Source organism: Eulemur rufifrons, chromosome 9 (assembly GCF_041146395.1).
Source record: "Eulemur rufifrons isolate Redbay chromosome 9, OSU_ERuf_1, whole genome shotgun sequence".
Lineage (NCBI taxonomy): Eukaryota > Metazoa > Chordata > Mammalia > Primates > Lemuridae > Eulemur > Eulemur rufifrons.
In genome coordinates this window covers 5973213-5998685 of record NC_090991.1, presented here as the reverse complement: position 1 = coordinate 5998685, position 25473 = coordinate 5973213, and the positions used below count along the sequence as shown (strand labels likewise).

The following is a 25473-nucleotide window of genomic DNA, read 5'->3' as shown; positions in this document are numbered from 1 at the left end:
AGGTTGACTCCAGTAGGTTCCCTTGCCTTCTGGTTTTGGAGTGGGTCTAGCCAATACGGAGCTGGGATAGAAGATCAGAGGGAAGAAGGAGATTGAGATCAGTATTTATTTCCTGTGTCCCTTCCTGCAGTCAGAGGTCCCTCCAGTCAAAGGTCCCTATCGGGCATCCCAGCCCCCCAGCCCTTCTGTCCCCAGGCTCTGGTAAATGGCCCCCTTGTCCTCTGCTTGCACCACCTCCAGGCCTAGGGAGAACAACAGAGCCCTGACAGTCAGACCTGGAATTCCACTATATCCCTGCGGCATCCTGATCCCTGTCCACACCTTTGTAAAGAGTGTCTTCCTCAAACACTCTTCCCATTATGCTAATTTGGATGTGCTAGCTATTTGCTACAGAAACCTTGACGGACACAGGACCCCTGCCCTGCATCTCTCTTTTACTGGCTTAGGGCCCCTCCCACAGAGCAGCACCGTCTGCCCGTGTGAAGTAAGAGCCACCTCACAGCCGTTTGTGAATCTCTCTGTTCATACTCAGATAGACAATAATGCATTCAGCTTCGCTGCACACGTCAACCTGGCACCAGCCTTCGCCAAAGTCAAGCTTTTAGGATTGCTATCTGGCTCCTTTTTCAATTCAAACCAGAGCTCACACTCATTGCTTGTGAACCCATGAAGAAGCAGTCGTTTCCATCTGGGATCTAAGTGGGATCAGTGGTGTCCTTCAACCAGTTCGTACCAATTCACACATGCCACTTATAACATTTTCAGGAATTTTGAAAGCCAGCTGTCAAACACAGACAATATTAAAAATTAAATTATGTAAACATAATTAAATGGATTTTTCTATTAAAAAGGTATTAAATATTCAAAACTTATAACTTCTTAATTATTTACTACATTTTGTTATTATCTACAATCTCTTTAGGTCACCTGCAACTATTAAACCTGTGCGGTGGAGACACCATCGAACAGTGTGCAAGGGCATCTCTTCCCGTCCCTGCGTTCAGTGATGTGCTGCTAGCTTGGAATTGGCTATGGTGGGAATATTTACACCACAGAAATTGGCAAACACTACAAAGCAGGGTGTTTTTCTTCCTTTGTTAAACATTTACCAGCACACCACTGAGTGGAACCAGTAAAACCCAAGTAAAAACAAAATCGCAAATCTGTATATAAAGATACCGGAGTATGCAGGGTCACAGCCCCACACACCCTCCTGCCAGCCCTGCTAAGTAAGCTTAAACAAGGCAGCAAACTGAGGAATCTTCCCAGGACCAGGCATTTACATCCTGCACAGTGTGCGGCAGGGAGGGAAGGCGGAAGGGAAAGTATGAACTGCACTGTCCAAGCTTCAACTCCACTGTCCTCTAGTCATAAGAATTCATTGAGCTGTAACAGAAAGTCAGCTACAAGTGTCTCAGCAACAAAAAGAAAATTTATTGGTTCACCTAAATGAAAATTCCAACCGTAGTCAATCTTCAAGCTGACCTGATCCATAAATTCATGGTTGGATCCAGGTTTTCAGGTGATTTCTTATTTCTCTCTCCCTTTCCATCTCTCAGTTCTGCTTTCCTCTAAATTAATTTTATTCCCAAGAAGGCTGCCCCTTTGGGATGACAAATTTGCCAAGCTTCTATCCTATACTTTAAAATCTTATGCTAGCAGCCTAAAGAAAGTTCTGGCAAAAAACCCAGGACTGATTCTCATTGGCTCCAATTGCCCAGCATGGCCATGCGCCCCTGGTCAGGAGGTGGTCAGAGGCTGTGGAGGTTTGCTCAGCCAGATCTGAGTCATGGGCACAGCCCTGAAGCTTTGGGTGGGGCCAGCCCCACCCAGACTGCATGAACTCAGAGTCAGGAGGGGTGTTCCTAACCCCTCCTGCTGGGTCAAGTTCCTATTCCCAGAAGAATCTGTGTGGAAACACTGATGTCCACTAGGAGGGCGTATTAGCATTGTGGCCATGGACAGCGCTGAGTCTGTTTCTCACGTTTAAACTTGAGCTGACCATGCCCTCCCGTAGGATCATGGTGTGAGCAACGCTGTATGATGCACAAAGAAGGCTACCTGGGAATGTCCATTGGCATCTCCCTTTCTTCCTTACTTATCCTCACTTGTGTCTTTCCCATGAAAGAGATTCTAAGACACAGGTTCTAAGATTCTAACCAGCTGGCACTCAGACCCGGCAGACGCCTCTCGTCCTTTAACTCCTGCTGAGTCCAACTTCTCGTAACAGAACATCATTCCCCGCCCCCATCTCCATGACCTGAATTCCACGCAGGGCCTCTCACTGCTGACAGCAGGAGGAAGAGCCCATTGCTCAGAGCTGCTGCCCCCAGCCAGGAGCTTCCTGTCCCCTGAGTCAGGAAGGAGAGATCTGGGTGCGGCCAGACAGAACATCTGGACCCAAATCAGGACGTCGCTGGGATCCTGACCCAGAGCCACCCACGGCAGGCTGGTGGCTCGGCTGTTGCTCCTGCTGGAGAGCGAGCAGCAGCTCACCCATTTACCAGCGAATTAAGTGAGGGCCTACAACGGGCCAGGAGCTGTTACACGAATGCGGGACACAGTAGTGAAATAAATGACAAAAATTCGAAATGTCTGCCTCTTAAAGATACCCCAAATTCATCGCATGCATCAATCAAGGTCGGCTGAGTGCCTCCTGACTCTCACCTGCCTCACTTGCTCTCCCCCACCCGTCTGCAGACACACAGCACTTCCTTCCAGGTCGCCAGAGAGAATAAACATTCATATATCAGCATTTTTATAATAATAAAACAATTGCAAATAACCTAACATGCTGCGTAACAGAGCACTGCCCAAATACACAGTGGTAAGAATTGTAATCACGGCAGCTAAAGCTAACTGAGTGCTGCTTACACGCTAGGAGCTATTTTAGGAGCTTTACCTGCAGCATCTTATTTAATTCTCACAAAACCTCTATGCTGTGTGTTCTTATTTTATCCTCATTTTACAGGTGTAAAGGCCCAGAGACATTAAGAAATCTGCCCAGTGTCACACAGCTAGTAAGTGATAGGGCCTGAGCTTACAATGGCCGTGCTACTCTAGGACCACTTGAGGGCTCTGTGTACTTTACAGGGCAAAAGCACAGAGGACATTTGGCCACGTCGAGATGTCTACATTAGTGTACTTACGGAAAGAAGTAAAACGAAAGAAGTCTAAGCTCATGCACACACACTGATCACAGCCATGTGAAAATGTATGGATGTGTCAGAAAAGCCCACATTCAGGGGAATGAAATAGAATTTCTAATCGAGTTGAGTCTTCATTTCTCTGTAAAGCTGTGCATAATTTTTTTAAAGTTATCTACCTGTGAGTTTTATGCCCTTGGGGCGAGGCAAATTATTCACTAATTTGATGAGTTCTTGCTGAGGTGTTACGGAGTGAGACTGGCTCAGTCCCTCTGGTCCTTCCCAGAAAGTGTGTTTTGTGGGAACTTCTGAAAAATGAAGCTTTGGCTCCGCTCCAGCCGGGCTTTGGGGAGTGAGATTGCTCTGAACGGTCCCGAGAGGGAGGAGGAGAGGTTGGTGTACTGGGGATGGGCGACCCTTGGAGAGGGTGTGACAAAAGGGTCTTGATCGTCCCAAAGCCCCTCTCCTCAGCAAAGAAAGGACCCCTCTTGCCACTCTCTGCTATCCTCCCCATCCCCCAAGTGCCCCAGTGAGTGTGATGGGGTGAGTGGAGGACGGAAAATCCAGGCAACTAGTGCTGAACTGAGGTGACTCTGGACGGGGCAGGCAGGAGTCCCCGGGGAGGGAGCGGGAGCAGGAGGTGCGCTGGGGCGGGAGTCCGGGAGTCTGGGTGCGGCAGATGCACAGTGCACTGTCCAGCGCTGGGGTGATTTCCTTTCTCCAGCAGCAGGAGCTTTCCAGAAACATGAGCCATCTGAAAATCCCCCAGGGCCGGAGCCAGCCCAGGAAATACTGAAGAAGTAGCTCCAAATGCTGGGGTGGATGTAGCAGGGGACAGATCAGGAGAGGAGAGAAGAGGAGGCACTGGGGTGGATAGCATCACAGGGGCAGCCTGTCGGGGGGTGAAGTGGGGTGCTGTAGATCTGGCAACTGGGGGATGTGGAGCAGTTAAGGTAACTGGTCATATTCAGCCCAGAGAGGAAGCCTGGGGGATGGGAGCATGACGGCCTGCTTCAAATATTGAGGTAGACACTCATGAGGAAAGAGAACATGTTCTGCATTAGTCTAGCGCCTTGCTATTCTAAGTGTGGTCCACAGACCTGCAGCATCCATCTCCCCTGGATGCTTAGAAAACCAGCGTCTCAGGCCCCTCCCAGGTGTAGTGAATACAAATGTGCACCTTAACAAGATCCCCAGGTGATCAAGCTTGGGAAGCACAGATCTGGGGCAACTCTACCTAAGTTGCGGTCCAGAGACCAGTGCCCATCTCTGAATGGTTAATGTTCTCCCTTGGGATAAGTGCAGAATTTGACAGTGTTTGGAAGCTTTTAAAACAATTGAATGCTGGGTTGACATCCAAGTTCATGGTGAGCAGACTCATCCCATTTAGTAGAGTGCCTCTTCAGTGTCGCAGGACTGGTTATTCCTGGTAGGTTCAGGTGGGTTGGGGGGAACGAATACCCTTCACCACTGACAGTTTGAGTAGCAGCGTTCAGGTCGGTGGTTCTGAAAGTTCAGCCCATCTCAGTCTCATGATCACCAGGAGGACTTGCTAAACTGCAGACTGCTAAGCCCCACCCCAGAGTTTCTGATTCACTAGTTCTCAGTAAGGCCTGAGAATTTGCGTTTCTAATGAGCTCCTAGGTGGTGCTGATGCTGCGGTGCTGTAACCGCACAGGGAGCAGCACTGCTCAAGGTAGAAGGCAGGTCCAGACCAGTGGGCAAGAGTTACGGGACCCAGATTCTAGCTTAATATAAAGAATGTTCTGACAGTCAACGATGCAATTGCAATTAACATAGATAATTAGCTATGCAATTGGGTGAGCTCACTGTTTATAAAACGCTTTAACACTGCTTCGCTTTCTAACCCTGTGAGATAAGTTGTTATAATTCCTGTTTTAGAGATGAGGAAACTGACTTGCCCAAGGGCCAATGGCAAAGCCGGTTGCCTGGTGTTTCAGACAGACGGAGCCAAAGGAGCCTCCCTTTGGATGATGCCGAAGGGATTCTGGCATTGGCTGGGACTTTGGTTCACATGGTTTTAAGGCCCTTCCCCCATTGAAGAATCTGAGCCTCTTTCACCAAGAATTCCATCCAGTTGTCTTCACTGGAGCTCAGGCAGATCCATTCATTGTACAGGGAAATGTCTCAACGTTTGGAATATCTGCCTAACTCAGAGAACCAACATTTTCCCAATGACCAATGCACGGTGTTACAAAATTATACATGGCTAAAATATCCATTCAAAGCAAAAGACAGACCAATGAATTTTAATGTAGCAGAGTATGAAAAGTTTAGTGATATGGTTTTGGATTTCACACTGCAAGTATCCTTTAAGAAACTACCAATTTTCAAATTTTGGAGTACAATCAAAGAATATCCATAATTATCTGAAAAGCCATTAAAATATTCCTCCTATTCTAACTACATATGTATGTGAGACTGAATTCTCTTCTACTTTAGCCAAAACAAACAAACAACCAAACAAAAAAAAAAAAAACTTGTTGCACTAGATTCAGTACAGAAGCAAACATGAGAATCAGCTATCTTCTATTCAGTCAGAAATTAAAATGATTTGCAAAACTGTAAGACAATGCCACTCTTCTCACTAATTTTTTTGTTTTGGAAAATAGAGTTATTTTTCACAAAATGAATTATTTATGTTAATTGTAATGCATTAATTCTTGCTATTTTTAATGCATTAATAATTTTTTTTAAGTTCTCAGTTTTGTTTTCTAGTACAGTAAATTTCAATAGGTAGGACCCACATAGACAAAATTTCTTTGGAGTCCTCAATACTTTTTTTAAGAGTGTGAAGGGCTGCAAAGACCAAAACTTTTGAGAACCACTGACATAGAACTTTAGCTAAACCTTGAAAACGCCGGTTGTGGCCAGAGCCTTGGAAAGGAATGTAGATACCTCCTTTCACTTCTCTCCCAGTACAAACTCAACCCACGCCCAGTGAGGCAAACATCCCAAGGGTGCAGCGTAGGAAAAGGGAAAAGGAAGCCTGCTCTCACTTCCTTTCCTGGAATGTGCCCTGGGCAGCCTCCCTAGAGTGCCAGAGGTGTCACATCCTCTCCTCCCAAATGAATGGCTGTGGAGGTTTCCCCAACACTGAAGGTGCTGAATGTCTGGGCCAGTAGGGAGAAGAGTAGGGTGGAGGGAGGTCCGTGAAATTAGAGAACAAGAACTGCTTCTTGTACCCACACTACTACGCTGACCCTGCTCCCAGCCGAAGACGAACAGCTTTGGAGTGAACGTGAATCAGCAGCACCACTAGGTTGCTGAGACTCTACACTTTGGCTTTTCATAATTCCCCACGTTCTCCTGCCCCTCCAAAAAGCAGGCACATGGGGCACACCCAGCCCCCCAATCACATATCCTCCAAGTTTACAAAAACTCGTTATCTGCCCAACTTAAGGAAAGACTGGTGTAAATGGTCTGCCGTGTCCCTGTTGCTTCCAGCGGGATGGAGCCCAAGAGGATCAGCCATGCCTGCGCTGCGCTCATTGCCACAAACGGCCGGTGTGATCCACGGAGGACGCTCAGGGCTCTGCAGAAACGCAGGGCAGTAAAGATGGCGGTGCCAACCTCATGCCAGGATTTCTGTATTTCTTGGCTTTAAACGCTCATGAGAGTGAAATGTTTAAGGAAAGAGTAATTTCAATCTTACCCAAACTTCTCTGGGGGTTGGGGGGGAAGGACTTGGCTCAGCTCATTTTATGGTTAGTATAATCTCGATATCAAAACAAAAATTATAGGTCCATTTCACGCATGAACATGAATACAATAAAAGTCTAAAAAACTATTAGCAAACTGAATTCAACAATATACAAGAAAGCTAATATATCCTGCTATAAGGTTGGGTTTATTCCAGGATTATAAGTTTGATTTAATGTTAGAAAATCAATTAGTGTTAATACACCACATAAACGAATGAAAGGAGAAAATTTATATGATCATTTCAAGAGATACAGGAAAAAATGTTTAATAAAATTCAACAGCTATTGATGATTTTTTAAAATGTACCCTCTTAAACTGGGAATAAAAGGGAAATTCCATGATTTGATAAAGAGTCTCTGCAAAAAAGTCTTACAAAAACATCGGACTTAATGTGAGATGTTGAAAGCTTTCCCTCTGAAATCAGGAATAAGACATAGGTGCAAATCGTCGTTATTTCTATTCATCAAGGTACTGGAAGTCCTACCTAATACAATACAACAGGAAAAAGAAAAAAATACAAGGAATGGGAAAAAAAAAATCTTCGTTATTTTCTGATTGTATACCTAGAAATTTCCAAAGAATCAATATATGAAATACTAGAATTAATAAAAGAGTTTAGCAAGGTAGCTGTTTTCAAAAGTCGAAATACACTAAATGCAATGAAATATACTAGATTGGTTCCCAGAACAAAAACAAAAAACATTAGTGTGAAAACAGGTGAAATCCAAGTAAAGTCTGGAGTTCACTTGTTAGTGATGTACCAGTGTTGATTTCTCAGTTTTGACAAATGTGCCATGGTTACATAAGATGTCAACATTAGGGAATACTGGTACTTTGTACCATCTTTGCAACTTTTCTGTAAATCTTAAATTATTCCCAAGTAAAAAGTTTATTTATAAAAATTTTCAAGATCAAAATATGCAGCTGGGCACAGTGGCTCACTCCTGTAATCCTAACACTTTGGGAGGCCAAGGCAGGAGGATCACTTGAGATCAGGAGTTCAAGGCCAGCCTGAGTAAGAGCGAGACCCCATCTCTACAAACAATAGAAAAATTAGCCACGTGTGGTGGTGTGCACCTGTAGTCCCAGCTACTCAGGAGGCTGAGGCAGGAGGATCCCTTGAGCTCAGGAGTTTGAGGTTGCTGTGAGCTATGATGACACCACTGCACCCTAGCCCTGGTGACAGAGCAAGATTCTGTTTCGAAAAATAAAAAAAAAAAATCAAAATACAAAAGTAAATTGTACTTGTATTATATCAGCATCGAACAGGTTTAAAATGATTTTTTTAAACTATGCTGTTAATAACGGAATGAAAAGAATCAAGTTCCTAGCAGTAAATCAAACAAACATGTATAAGACCTCTATGAGAAAATTATAAAACACTCTCATTAAGAGCTACATAATAAAAAGACCTAAGCTATACCATATTCACTGATTAGAAGACTCAATAGTATACATATATCAATTCCTTCCAAACTGATTTATAGATTCAGTGAAATACAAATAAAAAAATCTCTGCAGACTTTTCTTTTTTCTCTTTTTTCCCTCACTCCTCTGCTCTCTTTCCATCTCTTACTCTGTCTCTGTCCGTCTCTCTTTTTCTATCTCTTTCTTTCTTTTAATAGAATTTAATAAGATAATTTTAGATTTTATAAGGAAATGCAAAGAATAACTAAGACATTCTTTAAGAAGAAGAAGGTAGTAATGTTTGCTATACAGGGACTCATGGGGCACTAGGAAGACCATCTTTTTTAAGAAAAAGCAGCTTAATTTCAAAAAATAGGATGCTACAGGAAATAGTGAATGTTTATTGAGAGAGCCTGTTTCATGCCAGGCACTGCTCTGAATCATTTTGTATATAAACTCATTCAATCCTCATAGCATTCCAACAAGATAGAGACGTTCTTACCCCACTAACAACATGAGAAAATTGAAATATAGAGAGTTTAAGTAACATGGCCAAATAGCTAGTGATAGACCCACATCTAAATGTGTGAGTCCCACATTTAACTACAACGGCATGATTAAGAACATCAATGAACTTACTGGTAAGGTGAAACATAATGGTTTTTGATTTGTTTATCAAGAAAAAAGGAAATGCAAACCGAAACTAAAATCTGAACTAGAAAATTTCTATTAAAAATGAAGCAAACGAAGACATGGCATGATTTTGATCGAGGGTAAGGAAAGAGCATCTATTTGACTTTGATACTTAGGAACTTTCCACCAAATGACACAGACTTGGTGAGATAAGACTACATTTCCTCTTGTCATGGGTTGAACGGTGTTGCCCCCAAAAGATGTATTGGTGTCCTGACCCCCAATACTTCAGAATACGACCTTATTTAGGGTCTCTACAAGGGTAATTTAATCAGAGTTATTGGGGTGGGCCCTATTCCAATATGACCAGTGTCCTAAAAACGGGGGAGAGTTGGACTCAGAGATGCACACAGGGAGAAGCTCTTGTTAAGATTGGACTTGTGCTGCAGTAGCCAGAAGCCAGGGGAGAGGCCCGAACAGATCCTTGCCTATGGCCTGCCCTAGGGAAGGATGGCCCTGCCAGCACCCTGACTGTGGACTTCTTGCCTCCAGAACTGTGAGGTAATGTGTTTCTGTTGCTTAAGTCACTCAGTTTATGGTACTTTGTTAGCACAGCTTTAACAAACTAGTATATTTCTCTACAGGTCTGATCACACTGCTTGATTCAGCAATGAAAAATAATTGGGTAATGCCTTTTGCTGGTTTTCACTTCTTAGAGTCAATCCATAGACAAGGCAGAGAAAACTTAACTGCATTCATATGGATTCTCAAGGGACCTCAAACAACTAAAACAATCTGGAAAGAGAACAAAGTTGCAGGTCTCAAACATCCTGATTTTGAGACTTACTGCAAAGCCACAGTGATCAAAATAGTGTGGTACTGACATAAAGGCAGACAAATAGACCAATGAAATAGAATAGAGAGCCTAGAGATCAACTCTTGCATAGATGTCAATGATTTTCAACAAAGTTCCCAAGATCATTCAATGGGGAAATGATGAATTTGTCAACAAATGGTGCTGGGAAAACTAGACATCCACATTCAAAAGAATGAAGTTGCACCTTTACGTTATACCGTATACACACAAAAATTAACTCAAAGTAGATCACAGACCAAAATATAAGATCTAAAACTAAAAATCTCTTAGAACACACAGGGGAAAACCTTCATGACATTGGCTTTGGCAATGATTCTTTGGACGTGATACCAAAAGCTCAGGCAACAAAAATAAACATAGAAAAATTGGACTACATAAAAATAAAAATGTTATGCTTCCAAGAATACAATCAGCCGTGTGAAAAAGCAACATACAGAATGGGAGAACATATTTGCAAATCATATATCTGATACAGGGTTAATATCCAGAATATATAAACAACTCCTATAACTTGACAACAACAACAAAAAAACAAATAACCTGATTTTAAAATGGGCAAAGGACTTGAATAGACATTTCTTCAAAGAATATATACAAATGGCCAACAAGCACATGAAAAAATGCTCAACATCACTCATCATTAGGGAAATGCAAATCAAAACCACAATGATACACCATCTTAGATCCATCATGATGGCAACTACTAAAAAAAACCAGAAGAGAACGAGAATTGGCAAGGATGAGAGAAAATTGGGATCTTTGTGCATTTTTGGTGAGAATGTAAAACTGTGTAACTTCTACAGAAAGCAGTATGGTGGTTCCTCAAAAAATTAAAAATCGAATTACCATATGATCCAGCAGTTTCACTTCTGGGTATATTCACAAAAGAATTGAAGGCAGAGTCTTGAAAAGACATGTGTACACTCATATTCATAGCAGCATTATTCACAGTAGTCAAGAGGTAAAAGCAACCTAAGTGTCCGCTGAGGAATAAATGGATAAGCAAAACATGGTATATCTATTCAACAAAATATTATTCAACCTTTGAAAAAGGAAGGAAATTCTGCAATATGCTACAACATGGATGAACATGGATGAACCCTGAGGGCATTTTGCTAAGTGAAATAAGCCAGTCACAAAAAACCCAAAAACGATATGATTCCACTTACATGAAGTACTTAGAGTAGTCAAAATCATAGAGACAAAAAGTAGAATGCTGGTTGCCAGGGACTGTGGGGAGGAGGAGGACACGGGGAGTTGTTTAATGGGTACAGAGCTTCAGTTTTACAAGATGAAGAGTTCTGGAGATGGATGGTGGTGATGTCTGCACAAAAGTGAGAATACCGTTATGTGTATTTGATCACAATTTTTTTAAAAAAGAATTCTTAATTTCAATTACAGAACACAAGTATTGCAGACTCAGACCGGCTGAAACTGATCGGCCAGTGGACAAATGTCAGGAGATGGGGTGGAGGGGTAGGGGAGGAGGTGAAGGAGAGGCGACCACACTGTTTTGTTTTGTTTTGTTTTGTTTTGTTTTGTTTTTTTGAGACAGAGTTTCACTCTCTCGCCCCAGCTAGAGTGCCGTGAAGTCAGCCTAGCTCACAGCAACCTCAAACTCCCAGGCTAAAGCAATCCTCCTACCTCAACTTCCCGAGTAGCTGGGAATACAGGCGTGTGCCACCATGCCCAGCTAATTTTTTCTATTTTTAGTAGAGATGGGTCTCGCTCTTGCTCAGGCTGGTCTCAAACTCCTGACCTCAAGCATTCCTCCCGCCTCAGCCTCCCAGAGTGCTAGGATTACAGGTGTGAGCCACTGTGCCGGGCCCACACTGGTCTTCTCATCTTACACAATAGTAAGTCGACTGATGCGATCTAAAGTTAGATAACACACGCAACAGAGGGTAGGTAAATGTATTATTTAAAGTTGTAAAGGTAGCTAAAAGTGGGACCAAAGCAAACACAAAACGGAAAAAAAATAAAATAAAATAAAGAGGAAGCAAGAGAGGCAAGCCAAATGCTTCCTCACTTACAGGGAAAAGTTAATTTGATACCATCTAAAGCTGACACATCCAGAAGTAGAAGCAACAAACATAAGACTGGGAATTATGGTGGTAAAAAAAAATCCTCCAAGAGCTCATGGCTATTCCATGGTGGGAGACTAGAGTCTCGGCTTCAGGGTGGGATCAAGCTACCACACAACACAGTGCCTGCCCTGCCCCTCATCCCCCTGTACTTTAGCCGCATCTCAGTAACACCCTCTTCCCCATCGGCCAACTCAGTAGTTCTCCAAGACCTGTTGAACGGTACCTTCTCTGAGAGGTCCCTTCAAGACTCCCTCCTGTCCCTGTAGGCACCTCAGTGCTGTACTTCTCAGTCCCAGAGCTCAGCTCACCCTTGTAGCTAAGTGCACTTCCCGCCTGCTGCAAGCTGTCCCTGATAGCTGAGGCTGTGTGCCTTTAGGGGTAAATGGCTTGGCCCCTCAGCCTCACAGTCCTTTATGACCTGGCGTGTGGTAGCTGTAGGAATGTAAAAGTGTCCGGTTTCATGGGAAGACGATTTGAAGATAACAGACCCACAATGGCTATAGAGCTCTTTGTATGGTTGGATTACAGATTAGTTTTTTCTATATTATTCTCATTAGTTTTCCAAATTTCCTACAGTGATTTTTTCATTTTCCTTCATTTTAAAAATTTACACTACCCCACCAAAAAAAAAAAAAAATTAGCACAGAATGGCCTCAAAAATGCTAATTCAATCTCCTTACCCCTCCATGCTGGCATGTTTTTACTTCGAGGGGTCAGGGACACCTTTGTGAATCTAACGAAGCTGTAGACACTTGCCCCATAAGCCTTTGTGCACATAAGCAAACACACACAAAACATTTTGCATGTGATTACTTTAGGGTAAAAAGATGAATGAATGAACTTACAAATGAATAAATGAAGAAACCTTCAAAGCCAAAACTATAGCATTCCTTTACATCACTGGGTAGCAGAAGTCAAGGCCAAGGAGTACCAGTGAGAACAATGCCAAGGCGAGGTCTACGTGAAATCCCTCCAGCCCTGGTCTGGTCCCCAGAGGGCTCTAGCTGCCAACACACTGCGGAAAGGATTTGGACACACCTTGAGCTCACCTGCTCTGTAAAGGTTCTCTCTCCTGAGGTGAACCCAAGGGAACCACTGGGACCCATAATTTGAGCCTGTTTCAGGTTCAAATTAGCCCCAGGCTTTCACAAAGCTCTGGAAGGTTTCAGGGGGAAAGAGGGAGGCTGGGGCGAAGGGAGTGGGAATGAAGAGAAAATCTTCCTAGTGAATTAGAATCCCTGTCTGGTGCCAAGAACAAACTGGGAATTCCCAGAATATTTCCTTTTGTTTTTTCCTCTTTAGCATCCCGTGCCCTTCCTAAGACCCCTGGCATCTAACAAACACTGCCAAAATCCTGTTTCAAGTGTATGCAAATCAGCCCCCACCCCTGCCTCCCCTGGAGGGAGAAACTGAGCAGGGGGCAGAGAAAGAGGGAGGGGAGGGGAGGCTTCCCTGGCTAAGCAGAATCTGGGAGGCTGCAAGCATGTCACGGGGGGACAAGGGTTCAATTAACTTTGACAAGGTGTCCCCCTAATAACGTACAACTTGGGGGAGGTGGGCAGCTGATGCCCAGATCACCCAGCTAATGTCACTCAACTATTTCAGGAGTTTCTGGAGAGGGATGTCTGAGTGGGCTTGTTTGTTTTCAGGGACGACCCCTGGCAGGCACTAACCCAGGATTACACCACCCCACCCAGCTTACCATCACCCAGAACAAAGCAGGAAGGAAGCGGCAAATAAGAGGTCTGGGACTTTAAGGTTTGTCCCTGGGCTTCATCCGTACTGAAAAATTTTGGTTGCCCTTGAAACTAAAGGATAACGGGGAAATGGTCTATTCCAAAGAATGTGTGCCCTTCCCTGGCAAAACAATCCCCAAGGGTAAAAATAAAAAATAATAAAAATAACAGCTGCTACTATTTATATTTATTGAAGTCTTCTATGTTCTCCACACCTTTCTAAGTTTTTCTCTACCCCTACAACCCCATGAGGTAGATACTATTGTATCCATTTTGCAGATGCAGAAACAGAGGTTAAAATGTGTCCAAAGCCACACTGACCCTGGGGATGGGGCTGCCTCTCCAATACCAGCGAGAAACCCCAGCCTGGGGTTCTCTGCATGCAGCACCCCCAGGGGCCCTTGGTCACTCTCCGGAGTCTTCCTGAGCCAGACCTTAGGGCCCACAAGGGACTCCCTCAGGCCAGCTGTGGTCCAGAGTCCACTCGTTCGCTCACCCAGAGGCCCCTGGGGCGGGTTCTTGGGGCTTCTCCCTGTCGTGCCCACATTCCCACCTGGTGGGCTCTGGGACCCCAAGCAGGGGTGCTGGCTCACAGAAAGCCATGGGCTGTGACGAAGGCCCAGACAGATCCCAGGGCCTGGCTTCCTCACACAGATCCCTAGGGGGGCAGCCCCAGCTCCTCCGCTCAGACAGGCTCAAGGTGCAGAAGAGACGAGACGCTGACCATCAGTGTGCCCCTCCCGCTCAATCACACACACACACACACACACACACCACTCGAGAACTTATTTCCTGCGACCGCAGTGGCTCTCCTCATCTGACAGAAGAACAAAGCCTTTTTAAGCCTCAGCCTGCACTATCAGCGCCAGCCTATTTCCAGGCACTTGTACGAATCCCTTTCATTACCTGCGGCTCCTCTTTCTGCTCTGGCCTTGTCGCAGGGCTTTCCTTTAACCACTGTGTTCTCCCCCTGCAGCTGGGACCTGTGCAGCCCAATTCCCCTTGCTCTTCTCTGCTTCCGTCTCTCGGCCTTCCGTCCAGGGTAAGCTTGATCTCTGCCCACAGGGTTTTGTCAAATTTCCCGGCATGAGTCTTTCATCTTCAGCCTGCCTTATCTGCTGTGTTTTAACAGATCTCCTGTGGGAGGACCCATTCCCCCGCACTCCCCAGACCTGGTCCGTTCCTTCTGATGCATCAGGCATGCCCAATTTCTAGAAATTTTGATCCATCAATGGGTTTGCTTCTTTGTTGACTTTACCCTCCTTGGGACCCGACTGTTGGCTCTGTGAGGACAGGCACCCCGCCTGTCACGCTCAATATTACATCCCTAGTACCTGGGACAGCACCAAGCATAAAGTAGCGGCTCAATAAATATTTGCAGAATGTTTGAAATCTTCATCTGTAAAATGGGGTTACCAGTAGTACCTACCTCGGGGTTATTGGGAAGAGTCAATGAGTCAATACATGTAGAACGCCTAGAACTGTGTCTGGCGTGAAGTGAGTTTTCTGTAAATGTCAGCTACAGCCATCATTATTCACTCTGCAAATCCAGTGTGTACTAGGGGCAAAAAGACAGGAAGGATATAATCCTGGCATGTGAGGCAGCCTGGCAAGCTGCCTTGGAGGGGCAGGAATGGGGGCTTGTGGGATTCCTGGGATCAGAGCAACTATCCCCACTTGGGGGAATTGGGAGAGGCCAGGCTGGGCCCTGAGGGTTGACCAGGAGGTGGTCAGATGGGGAGTGGGAAAGGGCATTTCAGACACGGGGCCGAGTGCAGAGAGGGGGACTGAGGAAAGCCTTGGAGGGTACTTTCTGACCCGACTGTTAAACACTAAGCACATTACACTGAGTGTATGATTAAAATAAAATCAAAGAAGCTATCCACGTGGGCTATTAAGGACTCTGTCCTCAAAATATTCCTAAATTAGACTCTCCCTTTCCTGGACTAATCTCAAGGTCCAGTAGAATTTCCTCTTTTCAAAAAATATGGCTGCAATAGTCATGACAAGGGAATAGTCACTTTTTCCAAGCCCATTCTCCAAAACTTGTGTTTTTCAACTTTTTTAAAGGTATACATCAATGTGATAGAACTTAAGGCTATTATAGAAAAAGACCTTAGACAAAGCAGAGTCCAGTCCACAATCAAAGCAATATGACCAGATCATAAGCCACATAGTTTTTAATTTGCCAAACCTTCTGCCTTTCAAACTAAAAACAGCCTCTTGAGACAAAGTCTCCATAATTCACTCATTCAACAAATATTCAATGAACACCTACTATGTGCTAAGCACTGTTCTGGGCTTTGGGACTAAAACACTGAACAAAACAACCAGAAATCCATGCCCTTGTAGAGCTTGATTTCAGGAGAAAATAATTTTTAACTTACTATTGATATAGGTATATATGGGGGTTTTGCCATAATATCTTGGATCTCTTATGGAGGGATTTAATACATTAAAACTCAAGCCAAGAGGTATTTGGGAAAAAAAAAAAAGAAGTATTTGGGGTAGGAAGAATTAGGAAAACTTAAGCAGGAAGATGACCAGGCAAATCCTTTCATCAACCCATTTCTCCATTTCCAGCTTCCCAGACTCTTGGTCTACCCAAAGTCAGTCTCTAAGATCCATATTGTGACCTTCTTGTTCCTCACCAGCATCCTTCAGCCAAACACTGGCAGACCGAACCAGTCAGGAAGGTGTTCAGCTGCAAATATCAGAGAACTCAAAAGCATATTTTTAAACAATGCGGACATTTATTGGAAGCGATCTCAGCGATCCTCTGGCAGTTTCACTGTGTCATCTGGCTCTTTTTACTTTTCTACTTCTCCATTCTTGGTATGTTGGCTTTTCTTCCACATGCTTTCAGCATCATGGCCCCAGCGTGGCTGCACAGCTCTGGACATCACGTCTGTATTCAAGATGGGAAAAAGGAGGGAAAGGTAGCATCTCAACCTTTCTCCTACGTAAGGAAGAACATTTTTCCCAGGAGCCCCAAGTAAACTTCCTCCTCTCTCATTGGCCCAAGTCAGGTCACATGACCACCTCCAGCCCAAGGGAGATTGGGAAATTCTGTATTTGGATTTCCAGTTTCCATAATCGGAGGCAGCAAGAGAAAGAAGGGGGCCAGAAATGGCTTGTGTAGACAAACAACAGTGTCTGCCAGAAAAACCTTCACAGAGAAACCACAAGACATCAGGCTGAAGGTTGCTCAAGACATCTTAGGTTGGGAAGTTTAAAAAAAAAAAAAAAAAAAAAAAAAAAAGTACATTCCAGACTGAGTCCAAACATTGTGAGTTAGACCAGAGCTAGGCTCATCTTTGGATAAATCCCAGGCTGGAAACCCCCCTGCTGCAGGAAAAGACTCTGTTCAGATGCATGGCTCCAGTCTCTGCAGCACAGCCAGAAACATTCGGTATCAGGAACCCAGATGATGTGCTATATTGTGAATAAGGCAGACATGGAGGGTATATGTTAATAATGTGACTTTATCAGTTGTTACGGATTAAAAGCTAGAAGAGGTATCTGGGCATGATGGCTCACACCAATAATCCCAGAACTCTGGAAGGCCAAGTCAGGAGGATTGCTTGAGGCCAGAAGTTCAAGGCAAGCCTGGGCAACATAGTGAGACCCTCATCTGTACAAAAAATAGAAAAATTAGGCAAGCATCATGGCATTCACCTGTAGTCCCTGCTACTCGGGAGATTGAGGCAGAAGGATAGCTTGGGCCCAGGAGTTTGAGGTTGCAGTGAGCACTGTGAGTCACTGCACTCTAGCTCAGACAACAGAGTGAGACCCTGTCTCAAAAAAAAAGAGAAAAAGAAAGAAAGCTAGAGGAGGAGCAGCAACTCCCCTCTCATGTTGATCACATAAGAACATCGACCTAGGACACGATTTTTGTCAGGAATGAGGATGGGGCTGAGGAGCAAAGTCCACTTTTCCATCACCTATAAACTTTTCCCTAACCAGCTGAATGTGTCCTCTACACAAGTTACATAAACGCTTGCTACCACCATTATTATGAGTCAAAGTGTTTCATTTGTGCCAACTTATGAGGCTTTGGGCTCCCACACATGGGAAAGTGACAACCCAGTCAAAACAGAAGTTTGGCATCATCCAGTAAAAAGGAAGAGAAAAACCCCAAAGTTTTGTGTATGTCTCTGCACATGTGTTTGGGAGAAAACACACCCACACATAATGTGAAAGGCCACACCGGCCTGATTACATCCTAAGCCCAGGCCTGTTATTGTAGCTCTGACCACATCAAATGTTTTAGTTCACAAGCAATTTTGGATTTCCACATGCCTTTCTTTCATCTGGACGAGTTAAACCAAGTTGTTCTGCAAAGAGAATACAATTCATCATCGTGTTTCTGTGTTTGAAGACAATCTTGGTAAAATGAGCCCCAGCATCTGCAAACTATAGATTTATCCTTCTATTCCACCCATCCATCCATCTATTCATCCTCCTATCTGCCTATCTTTCCACCCATCCTTCCAATCATCATTTCATCCATCCATTCACCTACCCACTCTTCTGTCAAGCCATCATCCATCCATCCATCCATTCATCCATTGACTTATCCACTCATTTACCCACCTATCTGTCCTTCTATACATGCCACAAATATCCATTCATTTCTTTGAGGCTTTCACTGTCCTCTCTTCTTCCTTGCACAGCAGAGATGCACTTTCACCCTGCTAAGACTTCACTTTTTACATGGAATGACTTTCTCCCTTCTACATTTTGTGAAATCCCACTGACCCTTAAAATACAGGTTCAACTCTCTTTTTTTTTTTTTTTTTTTTCTTTTGAGACAGAGTCTCACTCTGTTGCCCAGGCTAGAGTGAGTGCCGTGGCGTCAGCCTAGCTCACAGCAACCTCAAACTCCTGAGCTCAAGGGATCCTCCTGTCTCAGCCTCCCGAGTAGCTGGGACTACAGGCATGTGCCACCATGCCCGGCTAATTTTTTCTATATATATTTTTTTAGCTGTCCATATAATTTCTTTCTATTTTTAGTAGAGATGGGGTCTCGCTCTTGCTCAGGCTGGTCTCAAACTCCTGAGCTCAAACGATCCGCCCACCTCGGCCTCCCAGAGTGCTAGGATTACAGGCGTGAGCCACCACGCCCGGCCGTCAACTCTCTTTTTGAAGGTCCTTCATGGACCTCCACTGTGAGATCACAGTGCTACCTGTCATCTTAATTCTTATGGAACTTATGTCTTATAGTCCTTTCTCATTATGTAATAAGTTGCTGCCTTCAACCTCTCTTCACTGTTTTGTTGCATTGCTTTTGTCTCTAGTGATTGAAATATTCTGCATTACTGCTTGCCTAACAGGCGCCACTACAGCATGAGGCTGGTTGGCGAGAATTTATGGGGTCAAGTATGCCAGTCTGTTACCAGCTTTTGTCAACGGTGCACTGTGTTTCTGTTTGAAGTGGAATTTGTAAACAGTTGCACAGCTACAAAGTATTTTTTAATGCTTTCTGTCTGCTTAACAGCCCATTATGTCAAAGAAGACCAAGAGAATGCTGAAGGAAGAAAACAGATTTTTTTTAATGAGGATTGGGAATTGCAATATTATCTTGTTTCTGCTAAAGATAAGATGATTGGCTTGCTTTGTGACACTGCAATATCAACATTAAAGAAATTCACTGCTCATCGTCATTATAGCACTCATAAGGACTACAAAGATTTTAAATTAGAGGGAGAGGTGTGAAAGGTTCCATTGCAGAAATTAAAAGATAAAAAGCAAAAGCAAAGACAATTCTTTCAAGCAGCAATAAAAACTAGAAATAATGCCACTGAAGCAACTTATAAAGTAGCTTATATACTTGGGGAAAAAGAGGGAAGCCATTCAGTGATGTAGAAATTGTGAAAGAATGTGTTGTCGAAGTTGTAGGATGGTTACACCCTGATAACGTTTCAGAGTACAAACAACTGCCTCTTTCAAGGAGAACCATAACTGATCAGCAGCATGAATTAGCCTTCAACTTAACAGAACAACTTCATGCAATACTTCAAAAGGAAAATATATATTATTCAACTGCTTTAGGTGAATCAACTGATACTACTGACTTGGCACAGGTTTTATACTTCATTTGGGTCATAACAGAAGATTTTCTTTGCTACAAAGAGTTGCTTGCTTTGGGCACTCTTGCAAACAGAACACAGAGAACGGATATCTTCAACAACTTTCAAGAAAAATGTCATGAAGTTGGACTGAATTTGGTAAATTTAGTGAGTGTATGTACAGATGGTGCACCTTCCACGACAGGAAAATATGAAGGGTTTATAGCACAGATAAAAAAAAATTATTAACAGATCCAGATGCTCTCATTTCTTTTCATTGTATCTTGCATCAGCAAAATCTCTGTGCTACAGCTATGTTTTTTTGTTTTGTTTTGGTTTTTGTTTTTTTGTTTTGAGACAAAGTCTCTCTCTGTTGCCCAAGGTAGAGTGCAGTGGCGTCATCACAGCTAACTGCAACCTCAGACTCCTGGGCTCAAGTGATCCTCCTGCCTCAGCCTCCTGAGTAGCTGGGACTACAGGTGTGTGCCACAACACCCCGCTAATTTTTTCTTTTTTTAGTAGAGACAGGGTCTCCCTCTTGCTTGGGCTGATATCGAACTCCTGAGCTCAAGCTATCCTCCTGCCTCAACCTCCTTGCAACAAGTTATAAATACTTTTAACTATATTTGTGCAAATGCAACACAGCATCATCAGTTTCATAGCATGCTAAAGTTGAGGTATTCAGTGTGTATTTGCCATATCATTCTAAAGTGCATTGGCAATCACAGGGACAGATGTTAGCCAAAATTTCCTCTCCGTGAGAACAGATAGTTAAATTTTATGAAAAACAGAATCAGCAGTGTGAATTATTGAAAAACAGATTTCTATAGGAATGTAGCATTTCTGTGTGCTATCATGTCAAATCAAAAAGTATTGAATATTTCCTTACAAGGTAAAACTAAGTCTACATATGATGCGCAGAAAAAAAATCCAAGTATTAAAAAAAAAAGCTATCTTTTTTCTTTCCTTTCTGTTCTTTTTTTTCTTTTTCTTTTTTTTCTTTTTTCTTTTTTTTTCTTTCTTTCTTTTTTTTTTTTTTTTTTTGTGTGTGTTAAGACTCTTTAGGCTAAAGGCTATCTTTTTTCAAAACACTTCTTCTAAAGGAAATTTCAGATGAACATTTTCCCCCGTTAGCAAGGTCATTGATGAGTGGGATGATACATGTGAATCATTTGAATAATATGCAGCTGTTATAGACCTATTAATTGGAGAATACAATGAAAGTTTCACTGACTTTGAGAATCATGACATCACACTCAAATTAACATTTCAGCCTCACCTAGTTGATATCACCAAGGCACCTAAAGAACTACAGATGAAATTGATTGAGCTCTCAGTAGACAACATTTTAAAGTCATTGTTTGATGCTAAGAAAGATCCTATTGAAATATGGAAAAGTGCAGTAGAATACCCACACCTTCGGCAACATGCCCAAAAAATGCTTTCTTGCTTTTTGACTACTTATTGCTGCGAATCTACATTCTCCTACCTGACCCAAATCAAGATGCCCTCAAGGTCACAAATAACTGAGACCCATCTAGAGGATCAACTGAAACTGTGGACCTCCATGCTGCAACCAAACATTCAAATGCTTTCCAACAAGAAGTAGACACAACAAAGTCATTAAAAGATTTGTTAACTTTACAACTAACAAATAGTTTTCATTTTTTGAAATCATTAAGTACATAGTAGATTTTTACAAAATAATGTACATTTTTAAGTATATTAATTTAAGTTTCTTGAATGCAGCCTTTTTTGATTACAGCTAAATTAGTGTGGCCTTCCAACATAAAAAGGTTCCCCACCCCTGTCCTAGGAAATAAACAACAAGAAAATTCAGGGTGTGTTTAGCGGAAAGGAAGGCAGATTGTCTGATGGCAACCTAAGGTACCCAGGGAAAAGAGGTGGAAGGCAGATACTGAGAACCAGGGGTTGTCCGATAAAATGAGCCCATCGGGAGTTTTGTGGGCCATATTAAGGAGTACGAGCTTGATTCTAAAGACAATACAAACCCACAGAAGAGGTAAATGATTAGATTTGTGTTTCAACTAAATGACCATCAGTGACAATGCTTTCCGTTGTGAATAGCTGAAACCCAAGTACAACTGGTGTAAACATTAGGGATGTGTATTCCTCACCTAAGTGGAAGTTCAGGAGTGGGCAGGCTGCAGGCACAGTGTAATCAACCCCTCAGAAACCCATGTTCTTTTCACGTCTCCACTCTGTAAACACTCGTTATTCGCTTTATTCCTGGGCGGTTGCAAAATGGTAGTTTGAGTAACAGATCCAGGCACAACAAAATTCCAAAGCATCCCTGCAGCAGACACCTCTCTCCCATCCCCACCATGTCTCATTAGGCCACTTAGCCCTGGGACAAGACAGAGGCATTTGCTATAGTTAATCTCCAAAAGGAGACAGGAGACAGGGAGACTGATGGAGAAGACAGTGCAGGTTACTGACATAGTCAGACCTGGACCAGGGTCATGGCTGTGGGCATGAAGGAGGCAGAAGGAACTTGCAGCTCATCCTCATGGAAGAGAAGCCAGGAAATGGGAATGCTCCAAGCTTCCAACCTTGGCTGACAGAATGATTACTGTTCTGTTGCCTGAGATGGCTGTCTGGCCCTCAAGACCTGCCCAACAAAGACTGAGAAGGAAAGTTCCCCCAACATCCCCCTTTCCCCAAGAAACAGTATAATGCAGTGGTTGAAGGGTGACTCTGGTGTTGTGCCACCTGCCTCCCATCACTTATGAGCTGAGAATCTTGAGTCAATTTCTATTTCCTCATTTGTGAAGTGGGTTTGCTAATACCTAGCTCACAGGTTGTGTGTCAAGGGCTAAGCATCATGCCTAGCATAGAAGAGACACCATGGGATGATAAGGGAAGAGACCAGGGTTCTAGCCGTAGTTCAGTCCCTTACTCACTGTGATCTTATCCCAATTCCTTCAGCCCGCTGAGTCTCAATGTGCTCATCTGTAAAATGGGGAAATGCCTACTCATGGGGTTGCTGAGAAAATTGGATTAGAAAAATATGGCAAGTGCTAACGTGGAACTTTGGTGTTTTCTGGCTGTCCACATGATAGAGGCAGAGCATTCCTCCAGAGAAGCAGAAAATCCTGGAAATCCTCTCTCAGCCTCCCTTGAAGCTGAGGCACCGCTGGTGACCTAGACTGAGTCAATCAGAGGTACATGCTCCCAAGCTTTGAATGAGGGTGGGAAGGGGAATTGGAGCAAGGACAGAGGAACAAGGTGGTGTTGGCAGTGATGGTAACGTGCAGTTGCAGGGGCCAGAGTGGCCGTGGTGCCAGCCTCAGTGTCCAGGCCAGAGGGGTCAGTCGCGCACACTCCGGCCTCTGCAATTCAATGGTGCTGACAGTGGGTGTTTTACTGAACCAGTTCAGTGGCGGAATTTTTGCTTTTCTCTGACTGCAAAGTGCCACTTTGTTCCTGCCTATTTGTTCCATCTGCTTGTCTGATCTTTCTGAGAATCTTTGAACCACCCCAGTAGCCTTAAAATGGGGGGTGGGGGGGAGGAGGCGGGTTTCTGCTTTAATCAGCTTCAGTAATTTTCTGAGCTTGTAACCAGGCATGCTGACTACCAGTGCCTAGCATAATGCCTGCCACGTGCTGGGGGTTTAACATTGGTTCCTTTCCTCTATTGGCTCCTTGCTCTCGGTTTTTTTCCTTCCACCCAAGTTTCTTTCTAACAACATGGTGCTGGTACGATGATCAGTGGAAGGAAAACCTCTCCCTTGCAAAGAAAGCACGGAGTCACTGCACGCCATAATCATTTGCGCACTGTTTCCCGTGAAAGATCATTCCACAGGCTAATAAACCTGAGGTGGAGGGATTGAGCAGCAAGATGATTTTCAAAAAATTGTAGTTTTGAGGGCAAACATACACTTGTTCACCAGAGCCCCAAACGTGACAGCCATGGGACATCTGTGAATGTTTAGAAGCAGATTTGAGGGTGGGGGGAGACTAGGAAACAAAATGACTCATTTACATGGTAACAGTCTTTTAGATTTCATAAACCGACAGACCTAATTAACTACCCAGAAGAGGTAGAGTATAAAAATATACATGGGTTCATGAAAAGTTTGTTTAATTCACAGGTAATGGAACCACTTCAGGAGGTAGAGAGGACACTGGGGAGTTTTAGGGAGCACACCCTTAATATACTTGGATGAAAATTGCCACTGGCTTTCACAAAACATCCTCAGTATGACTCAGAGGTAGAATATTGGGCCGACTGGGTTACTATGGGACACAGAACTCATTTAGTCCACAGCCCCCACCCCCTGCGTCAGTGCAGGGATCTCTCCACAGCAGCCTGAGCAAATGCTTACCAGTCCTTGGCCATTCTGCCTCTGGTCACATCCTTCAGTGGGGAAGCAAACGGTTGGCCCAGCAGAATGGCGTGGTGATGTGTTGGCATACGTCGTTTCTGTCCTCCGCAGAGTTCATTCTCCCCTCTTATGGAAGCAGCTTTCTCACCAGCTCTTGCTCTTTCTCTGAGATGATCTCTTTCCCACCATATACGATCTTAGGCGGACAGTCAATGAAGTTGTCCTGACTTCCCTCGGTTCAAGCCAGGTTCACCAAACTCTTACTGCATGAACTTTGGCTCTTGAGTGGCGCAGTGCTAAGACCTTTAAAGGGGAGGTGGGGTTAACTTACAGCAACAGTAGCACCCCAATGAACTGTTCCTTCTGTCTAGAATCCTAGACATCTTTTGCCTCTGTCATTTTCCATACTGAAATTGCCTCCCTGAACCGCTCCAAGTGCTTGAACAAATTTTTTCCTGTATATGTTAACTGGATTCTGTTTTTATGGTTTGCAACCAAAGAACTCTAACTGATTTAACACACAATGGCAATAGTAACAATGTCTAATTGATAGAAAGTTCTTCCATAAATCAGACTGAACTCTTCCTTCACATAATTTTCACTATTTTGTTCTGGGACTGTCTGCTAAAGCAATTCTTAGTCAATATTATCCATATGACAGCTATGCAGACATTTCAAGAAAACATGTTTTTTCTTAGTTACCTCTTTTTTGGAAATAAATAGCCATGATTTCTCAACAGTTACTTGTAGAACGTAGTTTCCAAATCCAGCAACCTCCTGGTGTCCCTCCCTTGGATCCTTCCAATGTAACCATCAGGAGCACATGAACTGTACGATGGGGTCATTATTGCTCGCAGTCTTCTAATTTCATAAATGATCACTTTTATAGCATCGACATTACATTCTTGGATTATATGTATTATCAACTAAAACTAATTTTTACAACATATTGCTTCATTATATAAACAACACATAATTTTTGTAGAAAATTAGAAAATACAAATAAACAAAATATAAATTAAAAACTCTTACAACCCACCTCCAGTGATAATTACTATTCCATACTATTTTCTATGCTTATTATATTCATTTCTATTCATAGTATAATATTCCAGTTGTGAACAAAATTAAATCCTAAGCCTCCCCTCCTCAACTGAACAGACCCCCGCTTGGCCAAGGGGACCCCAGAGAAACCTTAAAACTGAGTTCCCAGCCATGACGGGGTGGGAGGTCAGACACACCTTATCCTACCCCCTCCCTTGTAACCACCATTGGGCTTCTTCCCTAAGGGTTAAGCAGAACCAGCCTTTGGGAGACTTGCCCCACTGCTGGCTTCAGTCAACCACTGAATGCTGCTCCTCCCTTTGTGTGGTTTCGGCACAACCACTGAGGAGCATTCTTTCCTGATAAGGGGCCACCAACCATGGAGTGGTTCTAACTA

General features: G+C 43.6%; 1 protein-coding gene across 1 annotated transcript in view; it reads left to right on the top strand.

Annotated features, from left to right (window-relative positions):
- The window catches only part of LOC138392313 (myosin-13), a 107706-nt gene that overhangs the window by 53837 nt on the left and 28396 nt on the right, over positions 1–25473 (top strand). Inside the window, exons 39-42 of the mRNA XM_069483083.1 lie at positions 131–201; positions 6615–6720; positions 12031–12095; positions 14589–14654. Of these exons, the coding sequence (XP_069339184.1) occupies positions 131–201; positions 6615–6720; positions 12031–12095; positions 14589–14654 (308 nt within the window). The remainder of the gene's footprint in view (positions 1–130; positions 202–6614; positions 6721–12030; positions 12096–14588; positions 14655–25473) is intronic.